The sequence below is a fragment of the Neomonachus schauinslandi genome, chromosome 2, assembly GCF_002201575.2.
Source record: "Neomonachus schauinslandi chromosome 2, ASM220157v2, whole genome shotgun sequence".
In the NCBI taxonomy this organism is placed as follows: Eukaryota; Metazoa; Chordata; class Mammalia; order Carnivora; family Phocidae; genus Neomonachus; species Neomonachus schauinslandi.
This window is the reverse complement of record NC_058404.1, coordinates 65518733-65536871: the sequence shown is the minus strand read 5'-3', so window position 1 is coordinate 65536871 and position 18139 is coordinate 65518733. Positions and strand designations below refer to the sequence as shown.

The following is an 18139-nucleotide window of genomic DNA, read 5'->3' as shown; positions in this document are numbered from 1 at the left end:
GTCCTGGGATCGAGTCCCACATCGGGCTCCCTGCTCTGCAGGAAGCCTGCTTCTCCCTCTTCCACTCCCCCTGCTTGTGTTCCCTCTCTCGCTGTGTCTCTCTCTGTCAAATAAATAAATTAAAAATCTTAAAAAAAAAAAAAGTGTAATTGTAATTCTGGGTCTCTTGCTGCAGCAACTTGAGTGGGAGCACCAGGCGCTGGGTTCGGAGCGCAATTCCACAGATCGCTTTAAGAAAATGGCGGACAAGCTGGACACGGGGAAAATTGCCAGCTTCGATAAGGCCAAGCTGAAGAAAATGGAGAGGCAGGAGAACACCCTGCCGACCAAAGAGACCACTGAGCAGGAGAAGCAGAGTGAAATTTCCCAAGAACCTAGAGGATTCCCCACCCCTGTCATCTTCGAGACACCCCAGTCGTGATGTGGAGGAAGAAGAGCCACCTTCAAGATGGACAAGAGCGACAAGCTGCACTGTGAACCCAGGCACTCGGTGCCGACGCCACCGTCCTGCGGGTCTCTGAGGGAACCCCCTCCCTAATCGGACTGCCAAATTCTCCGGTTTGCCCTAGGATATTATAGCAAATTATTTGTATGTTTAATGAAAATAAAACACACCTCGTGGGAAAAAATAAAATAAATAAAAGAGTAATTCTGGTAAAGATTACTAGAATAAATGTATACACATACATATATATACATATACATACACACACACACACACACACACACACATATATATATATGAATAAGAACCACTATTTTAATGGTGTGTTTTAGTGGTAGCATAATGCATACTCAGAAATGCACTTTGAATATTATGCTATATTAAAGCAATTCAGTTCGTCGTTAGACTGGTTTCAAAATTCACCAAAATGCTTAGAGTAAATATTTCTGTAGATGAGTTTTGAGTAAGAAACTTCAAATTAGTTTCTGGAAAATGAATTATCTGCGTTGAGTAGAATTAGATCACAGACACTCACTAAAAGCCTAGAGCTATTTTCTGGAAATTTCCGTTGACTGTAACTAATGCAGCCACTTACTCTAGTGCTATGTTTAGTTGTTCTCTGCCACCATTCAGTTGTTTTTATCTGGCATATCATGTGTGCTTACCCTCTCAGAGCTGGACTATTCCAGGAAATTGCCTGTGAGACTTCTGAACATCTACTGTTCTGGGGGCAGTCTGGCTTTTGTTTATATTAGGTGAATTCGGTGAAGAGATTTTTTGCCTTAAAGAAAAACTTAATGACATTTCAAATAAAATAACAAACAGGTTTTTTTTCCCTAAAGTAAAAAAGTGATGGGTCAGATTAAGCCCTGATTATAGATATCGACATGAAGAAACATACAAAATTAGAAAACTAGAATGAATGCACATTTTCTTTCTTAATATTCACCCAGACAAAAGAATTTATGAAGATATAATACTTTTTAAATGGGAAAAACTAAAATAAAGTGAGGAGGGAAAAATAACAGACTTGGCTTTTCTCATTATGTTCTAGTTTGGATCCTAAGCACAAGTATTTATTTTTCTATACTTGGGTGTGCAGATGAAAGAGGAGGTATCATAATGTACAAAAGAAAGAGCTTGGGCTTTATCATTAATCACCTTAGGATCAGATACTTACCAACCATGTATTCTCAGGTAGATAACTTCCTTTCTCTAAGTCTTTGTTCCCCATAAATGTAAATGGAGAGAAGTAAAACACCTGATGTGCTTCCCAGGGTAAAATGGGTAATAGGTGGTACACCCTATGACTGGAGTAAAATGTGTTAATGAATGCTGGAATTCCTTATAAATTGCCATGCAAATGATTACCATGTTATCATTGTGTTACTTCTGGGGTTGAATGAGATTCTCCAATTCTCCGCAAATACTGATGTCACAAAAATTTATGAACAATATTAAGCTGTATCATCGCCTTATGAAAGAGGAAATGGAGAGAACATAGGACACACTTTACTACTTGATATTTCATCAGAATGGTCCCTGATGGCAATTCTGATTGTAAAGGGCTATTTCTCTACTGTGCCATGAATGAGAGAAAAGAAGCATGCACAATGTAGCCCCCACCATTGAGACATATTCCATCTGGCTAGGGCAAGACAGAAAAAGAGTGAGATTTAAAGTGTTTGCCAAAGAGAGGACACACAAGGTCTTTAATATTAGTCTCTGGTGGGAAGTATTATGCTTTTAGTTTGTATAAAGTACCATGTTTTCATTGAAACTCTCCATGTTAAAATATGGAGAAACCTAGTAAATAACTGTAGAAATGTAATGATTCCAGAGAAAGTATTCAAAAATACATGGATGTTGAGAATTTATATTGAAGCTCATCAAAGCAGAGTCTACTAGTCATCATCTTTACCTGTAGATTTAAGCCATAAAATAGCCATGGCTATTTGACATATCCAGTGAAGGAATTTTAAAGTATTATCTATCCCTGAGATTGAAACTTAGCAAACTTAGGGATTAGCTCAAGGAATAAAATCCTTTTGATTGATCAGAAGTATTTAAATTCAACAGCCTGAGAAAAAACATCCTGTCTTTACTTATTAGAATAACAGAAAATAATAATCAAAGATGGTTAAAAACAATGGAGAAGAGAAATAATGAGCAGTGTATACCTGTCTTACAAGAAAAGGCCAAATTCAAATCATCCTCTGGATTTCTGTAGCCCTCTTTTTCTATCCTGTGCCCCATAGGTATGAAATAAACAGGTAGTTCCATTATAAGTGGGAGAGTACACTTGTAGGAGCTCAGTGTGTTATAAATGAGCTCCATATAGATGCAGTAAAATGCATTTTAGTCCCAAAGGATATAATTGCCTTGTACACAATAAAGTTATAATAGCATAGGAAGGAACATTTTCAAAAATCCTTTCATTTCATGTTAACATGATGAAGATAACTATGGCAACATTTCCTGACAGCCTAAATTAAATGGTAGATTCTGAAAAAAATCCAAATTGACTTCAGAAAGGAAATGGATTAATCAATGTCTACATAAATCTAATTTAAAGAAAATGCTTTATACAATAATGGAATGTCTGTCTAAATTACAATACATTTTAATTTTGTGTTCAACCTTGGCAATGATTTATTTACTCTGAAATGTACTTATTCATGATGACGCTTAGGTAACAATCAAAAGCTTTCTACTGCTTTCCTAGTTACTAGAGTGGATGCAATGATGCTATGCCTATATGACAGAAAACTCAGTATATTAAAAATAAAAGCAATGTCCAAATTCACAACAGTTTTGAGATAAGAATTCTAAGTAAGCCAAATATCCAGCTACCAATAGAGTGCCCAATTCCCTATGTCCACAAAGAAATACACTATGGAGCCATGCATTTCCACAGAGGACACTTTCACAAACACATATACATTGTATCTGTGTATATATTATCTACTTTGGCACCAAATTGGTATAGTTTCCTCACCCTACTGAACTGGACTCATGAGTAGGCTCACTTAGAGATTATATTCGAGTCAGACATGAGCAAGTTCCTCTAGGTTTTCTTATTTCTCATCTCCTTGCTCCTATTTGTTCTTTCAAGGTAGAAGCATGTTCTTAGGCTTCCCAACCAAAGAAAAGAGAATTTTCCTAAGCATATTTAATTTTAATCCGTTCAGAATTCCAACCATTACTGGTGACCCCACCCGGTCAATTGATGAGCCTGTATCTATTGTGTCTTTGTAAATTATATCAGTGTTCTTTGGGGGGGGGGGGGCAAGAGGAAGTGACAAGAAACATCCTTGAATTTCTCTTGACTTATATTTCACTAAAAATACTGATGACACCAATATCTTACTCTATGGACTAATATTTTAAGTGATGCTTTATTTTAACTCCTTAAGTATATTAATATCTTTCGGTTAGAGACAAGATATATTAAAAAAGTATATTGAGAAAACTGCCAATGAATAGTTCCAAAGAACAGCATGAGTATTTGTTTAATGCGAGAAGGAACGAATGTATAAACTGTCTTCTGCTGGATCCAATTAAGTTCTTCAGAATCTCTCAGGCCTAAACTAGATGGCTAATCAAGAGTGAAGGAAAAAGAAATTCTGAAATGTTTCCTTCCTTATTTCATACACATTTGCCAAAACTTCTTTATAGTAATTAAGGAAACAAACCTAAACAAGCGTTCTTGATGATGCAACTACTTTCAGAGCTTAGTAAAAATGGCCTTGCATAGAACAACTAGTCTATTTGAGTGAAGGATTCATTTCCTTTTAATGGCGTTCACTTAACTTGCTTTAATCAATCCTATAATTTAGGGACAGTTGAAAGCAGCTATCAAAAACACTGATTTCTTTCAAGTTTTCTCAAAATTTCAAAGTCTTCATTCAAATCTTCACAGCAATACTCTATAAATAAAACATCAAAAAACTTAAATATGCATATTTCACATAACTTGGCCTGTGCTATCCCAGCACTATGTTCAAAGGCCCATTAAACAATTACATGATTATACAAAATGACTTTTATTATTTTCTCTAATATGTGACTTACATATGTTTTATATTAGTGAGATTTAAATATAAATACCACCTTCTAAAACTTTTTCACTTTTTTAAGGAAATTCTCAAGAGAATTCATAGAACATTGATATTTCCATGGCAACTGGTTGGTGTTTTAGCACCAAAAGAGAGATCATTCATCCTATTCTATAAAATGTGTTCTCTATCACATATTTAATTTGGCTGAAAAAACTAACTGATCTATACTACATTTTCTCTTGTGTCAAACACAAATTCTTAGAACTTAAGCGCTTTAGTGGTATCTATTAGCTATTCAAGTGCAAGAAGTCCTTCAATTTTCTGAGAATAAAACATCCAAAATTTGAGACATTTTGCAAATTTGTACTCAAGTATAATTACAAGCCTTCTATTTTTATCAGTGTTGTGGCACTTCTGGTGCCTATCTTGCCATGCACAGCATACATAATAACAATTTTTTTGTTTGGGGTTCCCCCCCCCCTCTGATTAGGTTTCCCAGTTAGCTGGTTAGGCTGTGCTAACTACAAAAGTTAAGTAAGTGTATTAGTGGAATTTGCACTTAAATATTCATGTTATTCCAAGAATTAGGCCATTTGATGATGATGGTCTAACGCTACTCAGTTGGTCTAATACGACTTCAACTCAAGTGTATGGGATCTAGATGAAGAACACTTGCCCAAGACTCAAACTGAATAGTAAAAGATGCTATAAGAAAACGGCTAAATTTCAGCTTAGGTGGTTCCTTTTGGCACTAGCAAAATAATCATCACTGCATAATTTTTCTGAACCTTTACCATCTACTCTAAAATTACCTACTCTAAAATTAAGAGACTCTGATGGGTCAAAATACAGAGACTAGCTAAGAAAGTATCTGTAATATTTAAGCATAAAGTCCTTGTAACTTGAGTGTCAAATGCCATAAAATGTAGGCTCTTGTCATAGGTTAACTTCTTCAAAAAGATAGGGAGTTGACTTTAACCTTTGTGGAGGCAATTTGCCAATTTCTCTTGACATATTCTAATCCCTGCACTCTGACTCAAGTTTGAAAGTCCCAATGTATAAATCTGTCTGTGGGTTTATCTGGACTACCCAGTATTTTCTTAATTGAAGTACAGGTGACACACAATGTTATATTAGTTTCAAGTGTACAGCAGAGTGATTCAGCAACTCTATACCTTTGTGCTATACTCACAAGTATAGCTACCATCTCTTACCACACAACACTGTTAGAATCCTCCTGACTATATGACCAAAGTCATTTTTAAATGCAAAATGGGGGAAGTGGTCATTGAGAAATCAAAATTAATGATCTCTTGAGGTCAACCAGGGCCCAACTAATCCCCATAGTGACTTGGAAAAAATAGTAAAAAGTGTCCTCTAAACTTATTTATATTGTGAAATGATTATCACAGTGTTTATTTAATATCCATCATCTCATATAGATTAAAAAAAACCCCTATTTTTCCTTGCATTAAAAATTTTTATTTTTACTCTCTTGGCAACTTTCAAATGTACTATATGGCAGTATTACTATCACCATCGTGTTTTACCCCAAGTACTTATTTATCTTAAAACTAGAAGTTTGTACCTTTTGACAAAAGGGCTACTTTCTAATATCCTCAGAAACTGAAGTAGATGTTTACCCTAAAGTAAAGGACAATGTACATGGATGTGTGGGGAAAGAGATAGGCCAGGTGATGATATATGGGATGGAAATGGGAATATTGAGGACAATTAAGAAAGACCAGATAAGTTTCTAAATTTGCTCCTTTCAGGAAAGTGTTAAAATCTTACTGAGATGAATTATCATTAAGGACAAAATAAAACAAAAACAAAAATGAAATCCAAGCTGGAATTTCTATGGGAAACACGGTTGACAAAATAAATGGAGAAGTAAGTGGGTTTTCATTATAGATCTCACCACCAGACACCAGAAAGGAAAGGGTGAAGCATTCCCTGTGGTGAACAGAATGGACAGCAATAGATGCACACTGATCTTTTTGGTAGCCCCAGCATGCAGATCTGTAAGGAGGTCCAGGTACCACCACCACTTTCACTTGAAGCCCAGAAGGCCACATAGAAATGTAGTAGAAAATGGACACCAAAGGCTTTCATGCAAGTTCCAATACAGCTCTTGGGCAAGAATGGAAAAAAAAATACACTTTTTACTCTTTATTGCTTTTATAATCCTGTAATGTTGGGAAATAAAAGTCTGATGAATAACATTTACACTCCAGTTTCAGTTGGTGATTATTTGAAATGCAGAATATAGCTTTATTACAAATTAAGCAGTATAAAATGCATAGATTATCTCTAGTCATCCAGGATCATACTTTGTGTGTGTGTGTGTGTGTGTGTAAATATACACACACACACACATAGAGAAAGAGAGAGACACTAATGGTATTATTCAGCTCTGCTGAAATTTGGTATACATAACTATTAAGAATTCATGGATGTTCTTCATAAAGAAGCAGATGTAAAGTATATGCACACATGCTTGATAAAAATATAAAAGCTTTGTCTCTTTTCCTTATTCATAATCTCAGCATTTTTGTACATCCTCAATGAGTTATTTAATCATGCTCAAGGTCTTTAATTGCCAGAATAATTAGTGTTATTTGCTATGCATCTTATTGGAAATCCCTGAATGGACCCTATTCTTTTTTTTTTTTTAAGATTTTATTTATTTATGTGAGAGAGAGACAGAGTGAGAATATGAGCGGGGTGAGGGGCAGAGGGAGAAGCACACTCCCTGCTGAGAACAGGGAGCCCTTTATGGGGCTTGATCCTGGGATTCCAGGAACATGACCTGAGCTGAAGGCCGAAACTCAACCGACTGAGCCACACAGGAGACCCTGAATGGAACCTATTCTTAAGTAGGAATAGTAAGAGATAATGTTTTAGGCCTGCTTACTTTTTCCTTTTTGGTATAAAAATTTTTACCTGGGTACCAGACCTACTCTGACTTCTTTCAGACAGAATTCCTTTAAAGAAACTTCAGCTAATCATCTCCATTCTAACAGATAAAAATTGAAGCCCTCAATTTTTAAATTGTCAGTTTGGAAGTCTTTGAATTATCTCAACTTTTTAAAGGATTTTATGCTGAATTCCAGGAGTTAGTTATGCTTTAGTAAATATGACAAGTTCTAAGATGTGCACACAATCATCTGGTTTCAGGCCTGTGACATGTGTGATTATGTGGGTGAGTGGAGAGTCACTGGTGGGTATTAAAAACATCCAAGACCTGTCTCCAGATCTATTTCTGGTATACCCATCAGGATGGCTACCCATACGGCACAAAGAACTGGAAAAGGGCAGAAACTAGAGGCAATGCCAAAAAGAAAGATCTTTTAGATTCTAAGAACTCAGAACTGTTCTATCTTTTGGTTAGTTTTAATTGGGTCAGTAACTTTTATACTTGGTCTGTTCCTTGATAGATAGAAGTAATGTGAAATCCTTTTTTTCTCCCCTCTGCCCTCAAATGCCTTCACTGAAAGTCATAACAAAATCTCCTTCAACCCTGGTGAGGGGTGGGAGGTGGTTATCCATAAAGTGTCTGGATCCACTGGCATCCCTGAAATTTACTCCTTTGGAGAAGAATCCTTCAGCAAGTGTGGATCTCTTGAAAAACCACAGCAACACCTCTATAACACCCATCCTGAATGTGAGTTTGCTTCTCAGCAAAGAAAAACTCATCTCTCGAGTTGAGTTATGCTTATGTGCCTAGGATGGTTGGAGTGTTGTTCCCTATTTAGTCTTCTTTCAGAAACTTCCACTGAGGTAGTAGTCAATCAGCCCTGCACAATGCAGCTCCTCATGCAGCTGTGACTGAGACGCTGGGTCTAAGCTGGACCCTTCCTACTTCTACAAGTGGGCAGTGATTCAAGATCAGCAGCTGCAAGACTGTGACATCATGGGCCTGGCACTGCTCCTGCTGCAAGTACTGGTGGGAAAAATCTGCCTTGGTTTTAAACACACTTTGTGTAAATACGCTTAAGAGGTTGGTCTCTGCCTAAATCTGTATGATGACTGTCCTGACTGATGTCCAGCTGATTTCTTCTTTAATTCTAGCCTTATGATTTCTGCCCTTTGTACAGTCAGACTGTGAACTGATCTTGGCTGGTATCCTGGTTATGGATATTTTTATCTATGTGAACTGTGCAAGTCTGTGTGTCTTCCATCCCCAAGAGCTTTTTTGTTCTCTGCTCAACAGTCACTTCTGACACATTCTAAGCCCTTTATGATCAGCTCTAAGATAAACTAGACATTTCAAACATCTTTCCCCTGTTTCTCTAAATTTCTCATGCATGCTCCCACTACAGCACTTGCTGTCTCTCTACCAATAATACCTTTCCTCAAAAGTATGCCTGGATCACTCTTTCACTTACTTCAGATCTTTATATAAATATTACTTTTCAATGAGGCTTTCCCAAACTACTCTATTCAAAATCACAACTTTATTTCTCAACTCTCCTTTTTTGCTCCTATTTTAATTTTTCCATGACAATTATGTGTTTTACTTATTTATTAATCTGTCATTTAAAATGGAGGCCATCTAAAGAAATTTCATAATATAAATTCAATATATTTAAATATATAAATTCAGATACATTCAAAATAAATTCAAATTGAATAGCCAAAGCAATTCTGAAAAAGAAAAGCAAAGCTGGAGGCATCATGATTCCTGACTTCAAGCTATATTACAAAGTTGTAGTCATCAAGAGAGTATGGTACTGGCACAAATACAGTCACATACACCAGTGGAACAGAATAGAAAACCCAGAAATGGACTCACAGCTACATAGTCAATAATCATTGACAAAGAAGGAAAGTATATCCAATGGAAAAAAGACAGTCTTTTCAACAAATGGTGTTGGGAAAACTGGACAGCACCATGCAGAATAATGAAACTGGACCATTTTCTTACACTATACACAAAAATAAATTCAAAATGGATGAAAGACCTAAATGTGAGACAGAAAACCATCAAAATCCTAAGCAGAACATAGGCAGTAACCTCTCTGACTTTGGCCAGAGCAACTTCTTACTAGACAGGAAAGGAAAACAAAAGCAAAAATGAACTATTAGGACTTCATCAAGATAAAAAGCTTCTGCACAGCAAAAGAAACAACAAACAAAATTAAAACTACCCAATGAGAGAAGATATTTGCAAATGACTTACCTGAAAAAAGGTTAGTATCCAAAATCTATAAAGAACTTCTCAAACTCAACACCCAAAGCACATATAATCCAGTTAAGAAATGGGCAGAAGACATGAATAGACATTTTCCCAAAGAGACATACAGATGGCCAACAAACACACAAAAAGATGCTCAATATCCCTCATCATCAGGGAAATACAAATCAAAACTACAATGAGATACCACCTCACACCTGTCAGAATGGCTAAAATCAACAACACAAGAAACAATAGGTGTTGGCGAGGATATGGAGAAAGGGGAACCCTCTTACACTGTTGGTAAGATTGCAAACTGGTTCAGCCACTCTGGAAAAGAGTAATGAGGTTTCCTAAAAAAGTCAAAAATAGAACTAACCTATGACCTAGCAATCGCACTGATAGGTATTTACCCAAAGGATACAAAAATACAGATTTGAAGGAATACATGCACCCTGATGTTTATAGCAGCAGTATCAATAATAGCCAAACTATGGAGAGAGCCCAAATGTCCATCAACTGATGAATGGATAAAGAAGAGGCGGCGTGTGTGTGTGTGTGTGTGTGTGTGTATAATGGAACATTACTCAGCCATCAAAAAGAATGAAATCTTGCCATTTGCAATGATGTGGATGGAGTTAGAGTGTATCATGCTAAGCAAAATAAAGTCAGAGAAAGACAAATGCCATATGATTTCACTCATGTGTGGAATTTAGGAAACAAAACAGACGAACATATGAGAAGGTATAAAAAAAAAGAGAGGGAAGCAAACCATAGAGACTCTTAATTATAAAGAATAAACTGAGGGTTGCTGGAGGGAGGTGGGGGGGATGGGCTAAATGGGTGGTGGGTGTTAAGGAGGACACTTGTTGTGATGAGCACTGGGAGTTAAATGTAAGTGATGAATCACTAAATTCTACTCCTGAAACCAGTATTACACTATATATTAACTAACTAGAATTTAAATAAAAACTTGAAACAAAAAATAAATTCAAATATATTCAAAATATAAATAATTTTCCAGGGGTGCCTGGGTGGCTCAGTCAGTTAAGCATCTGCCTTCTTTGGCTTAAGCCCTGATCCAGGGTCCTGGGATTGAGCCCCAGGTTGGGCTCCCTGCTCAGTGAGGAGTCTGCTTGTTCCTTTCCCTTTGCCCCTCCTCCTGCTTGTGCTCTCTCTCTCTCTCAAATAAATAAAATCTTTTAAAAAATACAAATCATTTTCCTTAGCAGCAGAATATCACTATTGATATTCTCCTATCCCTCTACAAAGCAGCCTGTGGAGAAATTATTTCTAACTATCTTTGTGAATAGGGATGCTCATGTAATCAAGTCCTAACCAATGGAACATAGTGGCCAGATGGAACTCTCATAAAATCTCTTTAAAACAGGGTAGGATCAATTTGTCCTTTTATTTTTCACTGCATCTTGCCTATAATAAACATTCAATGCTGGAAATGGAACAACTGACTTGTAGCCATTAGGTGATAAGCATGAGGACAAAGTCACATGCTAAGAATGGTTGAACAGAAGGATAGATTGGGCCTAAATCACCAAGGACATTTGGCATTAGACTCCCTCTCGTCCCTTGTTATGTAAGAATAACAGTCCCTCATCTGATTAGGCCACTATTATTTGTGTTCTTTATTACAGGCCATCCAACATAAATTCCAACCAATACAGACCTAAAAGAAAAAAAACTCACAAAGTTCTACCTTCTTTCTGAATTCCAAATGATGCTCTGCCTGAGAGTTGCACTCTAGAATTGTAAACTGGGCTGTAGACATTTGAGCAACAAGTTTACATATAAAATAAACATTGCAATACTATGGGTTTTATTTTCTGATCAGTATTTTTACTGTGGAGTTGTAGGAAAGTTGTATAACATACTGAAAAGAGAAAGACACGGGGGTCAGAACTTGAAAATTTTACCTAAGATTTGCTAATGACTAGTCTGGGTCCACAAGATAATCATATAATCACTCTGGATCTGTTTCCTCATCATAAAATTATTAGACTGTGTTTAAAATCCTCTGAAGTCTCTTCTAGTTCTAAAACTGTGTTTGTTTCTGGTCTGTCTGACACCTTGTGCTGCATATGATCAATATAAAAGTTTGCATTAAGAATAAAGCGGTAGAGCCAAATTAGCCTAGATTATCCACATTTAATTTAGGTGATTATGGCTACTCTTCCACCCCTACAAAACAGTGTGAAGCCTTTATTTAGTACATTTTATTCACAAGTTAGGAAACTATTTTAACACTTGCTAACGACACCTGCTATCTTCTATCCGTGATTTTCTAAACTACTGCTGGCAGATTAGATTGTATTTGCTACATCTACCTCTAGCACATGGTCAGACTGACCTGGTGTAACATCCTTGTTGGTGAGAGTGAAAAGTTGATGGGGCAGTATGTGTTAGACTGAAGAAGCACTGAGAAAATTTAATTTAAAAAATTACAAAAGCGGGGCGCCTGGGTGGCTCAGTCGTTAAGCGTCTGCCTTCGGCTCAGGTCATGATCCCAGGGTCCTGGGATCGAGCCCCGCATCGGGCTCCCGGCTCAGCGGGGAGCCTGCTTCTCCCTCTCCCACTCCCCCTGCTTGTGTTCCCTCTCTCGCTGTGTCTCTCTCTGTCAAATAAATAAATAAAATCTTTAAAAAAAATTACAAAAGCAAATACCCTAAGTCACTTCTGGAAGCTGCTTTTCAGTATACTACTCAAGAAATATTCCATTGCCTTATTAAGTGGCAATTACACTGCTGGAAAATGAACTCCAAAGGGCATCTATTTCTTTTTTTTTTTCTTTTTTTTTATTTTTTAAAATATTTTATTTATTTATTTATTTGACGGAGAGAGACACAGTGAGAGAGGGAACACAAGCAGGGGGAATGGGAGAGGGAGAAGCAGGCTTCCCGCTGAGCAGGGAGCCCGATGTGGGGCTCGATCCCAGGACCCTGGGGTCATGACCTGAGCCGAAGGCAGACGCTTAATGACTGAGCCACTCAGGCTCCCCAAAGGGCATCTATTTCTATTTGTACATTGTTCTATCCCAAGGGCCTATGACATTGCGTGGCACAGACTAGACATTCAAGGAATAGTTGTTCAATTGAGTTTAATAAATATGGTTCAGTTCTTACTGCCTCTTTGGAATAAAATTGCTGCATTTAGGGCAGATAATTTCCAAATTTAAAAACCAACAACCCACTTTTATTAAAAGCAGAAAATCAATCTTCCCATAAAACATAAAAAAACATGTTTTGAGAATATATTAAATATATTTTTCTGATTTTTTTGTTCAAGTTAGAGTCACTGTGGGTGAAGCTCAACGTCATAACAAATTTCAAAATGCACAGATACTAAATGCATAAATTGTCCCTCTTTAGTCACTAAGTATACACACATGCCAGCATTAAGGACTCAGCTCAAATTTGTGGGCATAAATGGGAGAGTATGAGAAAGAGCTAGATCTAGCTTACCAGTGTTCATCAGAGAAAGGATGATCTTGCCACGAGGGTGCTGACAATTAATCTGGAGGGAGGCAAACATGATGAGGATATGCCATTGAGATGCAATATAATCGAGCCACTTCCGTGAGTGAAAAGGGCAGAGAAGTAAGAGTACTGACTAGGAGGATTTCCTTCAAATTAAGCATTGATTATAATGAACATCATTATAGTAAAAACAATGCTGTGCTAAGTTGCGGTTTAGTAAAATAGAGTAAACGTCAAAGGGAGCTATTATAGGTTGCATTTTCACATCATTCCAGGGGATATCACCTAGGATTGAAATACAGTTTGATATATTATTAATTCTAGAGAACGCGACTTAAGTTATTTGCTCTAGAGTGGAAGTACATTAAATTTGCTAACCATGTGTGCTTAAAAATCTTCATCTCTAGGAATTCTAACATGTTTATGATAAAGTGCCCAGAACCTGTTTAAAAATTTTCATGTCTGACACTTAAAAATAGTAACATGCTCACAAATGTATTTAATTTACACGACCTAAGTTTTACACTTTAAACCTACTGTTAAAGGCAAAGGATGGAGATACCCTTTTTTTGGGGGGGGGGGAGGAGTTGAGGGAGCAATGGAACTGGGCAACAGCAGAAGTGTAGGCATCTAAACTCTTTTGAGGGAATTCTCCCCTTTGTTAGTACTATTACCTTAATACTAATACTCTCCTACTTACTCTACTCCCGCTTATCCCTCTAACTTTCTCTCCCTTCAATGATGCTGGGTTTCTTGTAGCTCTTGAACACACCAAGCACACTTTCACTTTATGGTGCTTCCACTCCTTGCTGTCTGGCTAGAATAGTATTCAGCCGTTTATCTTCATAGCTTACTCCCTCCCACCCCCATGTAATTGTAGTCTATCCTCAAATATCACCATATTACTGATGGCTTCACCTACATAATTTCTCAGTTAGGATTTTCTCTTTTAACTTCACTATCCTCCAAAGCATATATCAATACTGCACATTATGTATCAATTTACTTCTGATTGTTCTTGCCTCTAGAATATAAGTTCCACCAGAGTTACACTGTTTCCCCACTGTATATCCACAACACCTCAAATGGTGTCTGGCCTGTGGTGGCAGCTCACGAAATGGTACTTGGATAAATAAATGAGTGTACACTTTAAAGTCAGCCTACTCAAAACATCTTGCACTTCTGAGATAAAGCCACTTCAGCTTTGATAGCCATGGTGCTACTTGACTCTCCAAGATCTTTCCAATGAAAATATTTTCACTTTAGGCAGTTCTCTAGCATTTAAATGTCTCTTTGATCATCCTCTCTCCTAAGTTTTGACATTCAAGTTCCAATTAATGAAGAACTCAGATTAAAGGATAGTCCTACAAGTCATACTAAAGCCTACTTAAGGGGTGCCTGGCTGGCTCAGTCGGTTGTGGGTCTGCCTTCAGCTCAGGTCATGATCCCAGGGTCCTGGGATCCAGCCCTGTGTTGGGCTCCCTGCTCCGCGGGAAGCCTGCTTCTCCCTCTCCCCCTGCTTGTGTTCCCTCTCTCGCTGTGTCTTTCTCTGTCAAATAAATAAATAAAATCTTCAGAAAAAAAAGTAAAGCCTACTTAAGTAAGTAGAGGTTTTAGGCTGCAATAAAAAGAATATAATGTGATTTCTTTCTTTTCTAAATTTATATCAATCCTGTTTTCAAAACCGTATCGCATTGTCAGCCTCTGCTGGTAGGTAACTTCCTTGCCTGCAGACCCTAACTACCTACTGCAAAGTTTCTTCTCAAATATTACATCTCCTGCTGTGCTGCCCAAGTATCTGCCAGAGCCTTTCACTGGAATGGCAGGTGTTTGGGGACAGGCAAAGGGAAAAATGTTTTATGGCTCTGTTTGTTTTTTTTTTTTAATTTTATTTTATTATGTTATGTTAATCACCATATGATCTCACTGATAATGGCTCTCTTCTGAATGAATTATGGCAATCTATCATGCTCTCCCTGCTGTTCCACCCAAGCTTGTCTGACTTTTTTGTTTTCTGCTTTTTTCCCTTGATAGGTAGAATATCACAACAGTTGATATTGACCTTAAACTGCTTTACAGGTCTGTGTATCAAAGGATGAAGAAATATTTTAATCATGCTAACATGAATGTGATCTGATTTCTCTACATACTAGCTGAGAGGATTTAAAGAAAACCATTTAACTTCCCTGAAATGGTTTGCTTGATCTGCTAAGTTCTAGTCATAATATTTCACAGGAATATTGTGATAATTATATGAAATAATGTATGTAAAGTGCCTGGAACATAGTTAATGCTCAATGCATGCTGCTTAATTAGTAACATATTAGTTTGATTAGTAAAATTACTAAGTGTCATGAAAATACAGAGAAAAAAGAGGAAGCTCAAAAGCAAGAGTGATAGTAAATAAGAAGAAAAGCGGTAAAAAACTAAAACGAAGAAGACAAATTCACATACACATATTAAAGCCATGAGCAGGAGAGTGGGATCAGGAAGTCACAAAGTTATTTGTATGAGAAAGCATATACAAATTCTTATATTCTCTGACTCAAAAATTCAAACATTTTGGGTGATGATAGCTGCTTTGTGAGAAGATTAGAGTATATGGTGACACTGTTCTTAGACACATAATTAAATCTATACAGTCAGTTTTGGGAACCATTGAGCAAATGATCATGAGTCAATCATATTATGGATTAGTATAAATTATTTTTATAATAATTATTATGAAAACTCTATACTTATTAAAGTAGAGATGATATAAATAATCATTATACTGGGATAATTATTACTTCCTTTAAGTATATGTAACATTTTCAAAGGAGGAAAATGTCCTCTCAAAGGTTTAGTAATATATTTATGAAAATAATTTAAGCAAATTTTTAATACTTTAACAAAATTAGTACTTTTACAAAAGCAAACAACAAAAAAATCACAATAATTTATTAATCCTCTTGAACTTTGCATTAATCTTCCTGAAACTATTCCCCGGTTGCTTTTCCCACCTCTTTTATTTCTATTTCTCCTTATTACAAAATAAGTTCTATTTATACTAACTTCTTTTCATTCCTCTAATTGGCCATTCTCACTTTCATCAGTATATGGGAAAGTCCTTGAATCTTAACCTAAACACATTCTTCAGAAAGCCTTCCTTGATGTCTCTAGCTTGAACTATCTGCTTCCCTAACTCTCACAGAACCAAAATTCAGGAGTTCTTCACCAAACACCTATAATGTTGTAATTGTTTACTTAGTAGACTCTTTCTACCCACAAAGAAACAAATTTTTTGAGGCAAAGGACCACAACTAAGTATGCTGCTCACACTTAGATCACCAGTATCTAGCTCAATAAATATTTTAAAAAATGAACTTGGGTAAAAAAAAAAAAGGAAATCAGACAGATATGGTTATAGGATAAGACATTCTAATATATGCACACACACCACATTTGTCTACAAATTTGGAAAATTGTTTTTGATAATGTGATAAAAAACAATTTGTCACTTCAGCTTGCCTTTTCATCAAGCTCAAGGAAGTTTCCCTTAGGAGGTCGTGGGTAAAGCAGCATTATCATTGTCATTTCTAGTATAATTATATCATCATAAAAACATAATATTTGTTCTGACCATGTACAATCTTTCCGCAAATATCCCATATGAGTACGCAGGTGAAGGCACAGTCCTCATTTACTGAACAACAGTAATGTGACTTGAAATCAGTTACCAATATATATAGCAACTGAACATGCCAGCAGAGTACAGAATTCATAAGTTTTAAGGGAATGGACCACATGAAAGGGTATTCATCAGAGTGATGTAAGATTAAGTAGCCTTATCTTGTCCAAAAATATTTATTGAGTATATACTCTGTACAGGCACTCTGCCGGAGTTGTACAGAACAACTTCTAAAATTTAAATAGAACATAAACATATGTACACACACATATACACACAGCCATCTCTGTTGCCAAGTAGAATGATATAAATTTCTTAGGAAGTAGACATATTGCCTTATGAGTTCAGAGACTGGAATGATCAGTTAGTTCTTGCCAAAAATACCAGAATAGAAGCATGTTCATAAACATGTGGCATATAACGTCAGCCTTAATGGGAGTGAGTGATAACAGGACAGTACACAAGGGGTCTATGAAAAGTGCAACTAAAGTAGAGATTGTGATGTGGGGAAAAACAGAGAAGGCAGGATATATATTTGGGAAATTTGAACAGTGTGTAGAGTTTACAGAGAAATATGACAAATAAGCCATTAAGAAAAGTTTGAACTGATACAGCAACAGGTCTGGAATAATGCGTAAGGATTTTGGATGTGGTGAGATCATTTCATGATTAGAGATTTCTTAGCGAGAGTTTTTCTTTGGAGAACTTTTGTTTCAAGGCAGAAAAAGAGTTATAAATTAACTGCAAGATGTTCAAACTAATACTTCTGGTAGAGATCCATGGCATGTTATAGTGACATGCTCAATAAACCTGTCAAAAATTAGAAGAAACCTTGTTAAAATGTAATTCAATGTTATCCTTTTTGATATCTACTCATTTAGTCAAAACCAACAACAAAAGAAATTATCTGTCTGTGAGGAGTAGAAAACGGGTTAATGTTTATAGCAGCAATGTCCACAATAGCCAAACTCTGGAAAGAGCCAAGATGTCCATCGACAGATGAATGGATAAAGAAGATGTGGTGTATATATATACAGTGGAATATTATGCAGCCATCAAAAGGAATGAGATCTTGCCATTTGCAATGACGTGGATGGAACTGGAGGGTGTTATACTGAGCAAAATAAGTCAATCAGAGAAGGACCTGTATCATATGACCTCACTGATATGAGGAATTCTTAATCTCAGGAAACAAACTGAGGGTTGCTGGAGGGGGGGGTGGGAGGGATGGGGTGGCTGGGTGATAAACAATGGGGAGGGTATGTGCTATGGTGAGCACTGTGAATTGTGCAA

The 18139-nt window shown here is 36.6% G+C and overlaps 1 protein-coding gene across 1 annotated transcript; it reads left to right on the top strand.

Annotated features, from left to right (window-relative positions):
• Positions 1-238: 238 nt before the first annotated feature.
• Positions 239-421, top strand: LOC110588398 (thymosin beta-10-like). The gene has a single exon (XM_044913073.1). It carries the CDS (start codon positions 239-241, stop codon positions 419-421), a length of 183 nt encoding a protein of 60 aa, XP_044769008.1.
• Positions 422-18139: the final 17718 nt, after the last annotated feature.

Bases quoted from the DNA above. Each gene is read 5' to 3' on its own strand.
- LOC110588398 (XM_044913073.1), top strand. From the start codon at position 239: ATGGCGGACAAGCTGGACACGGGGAAAATTGCCAGCTTCGATAAGGCC.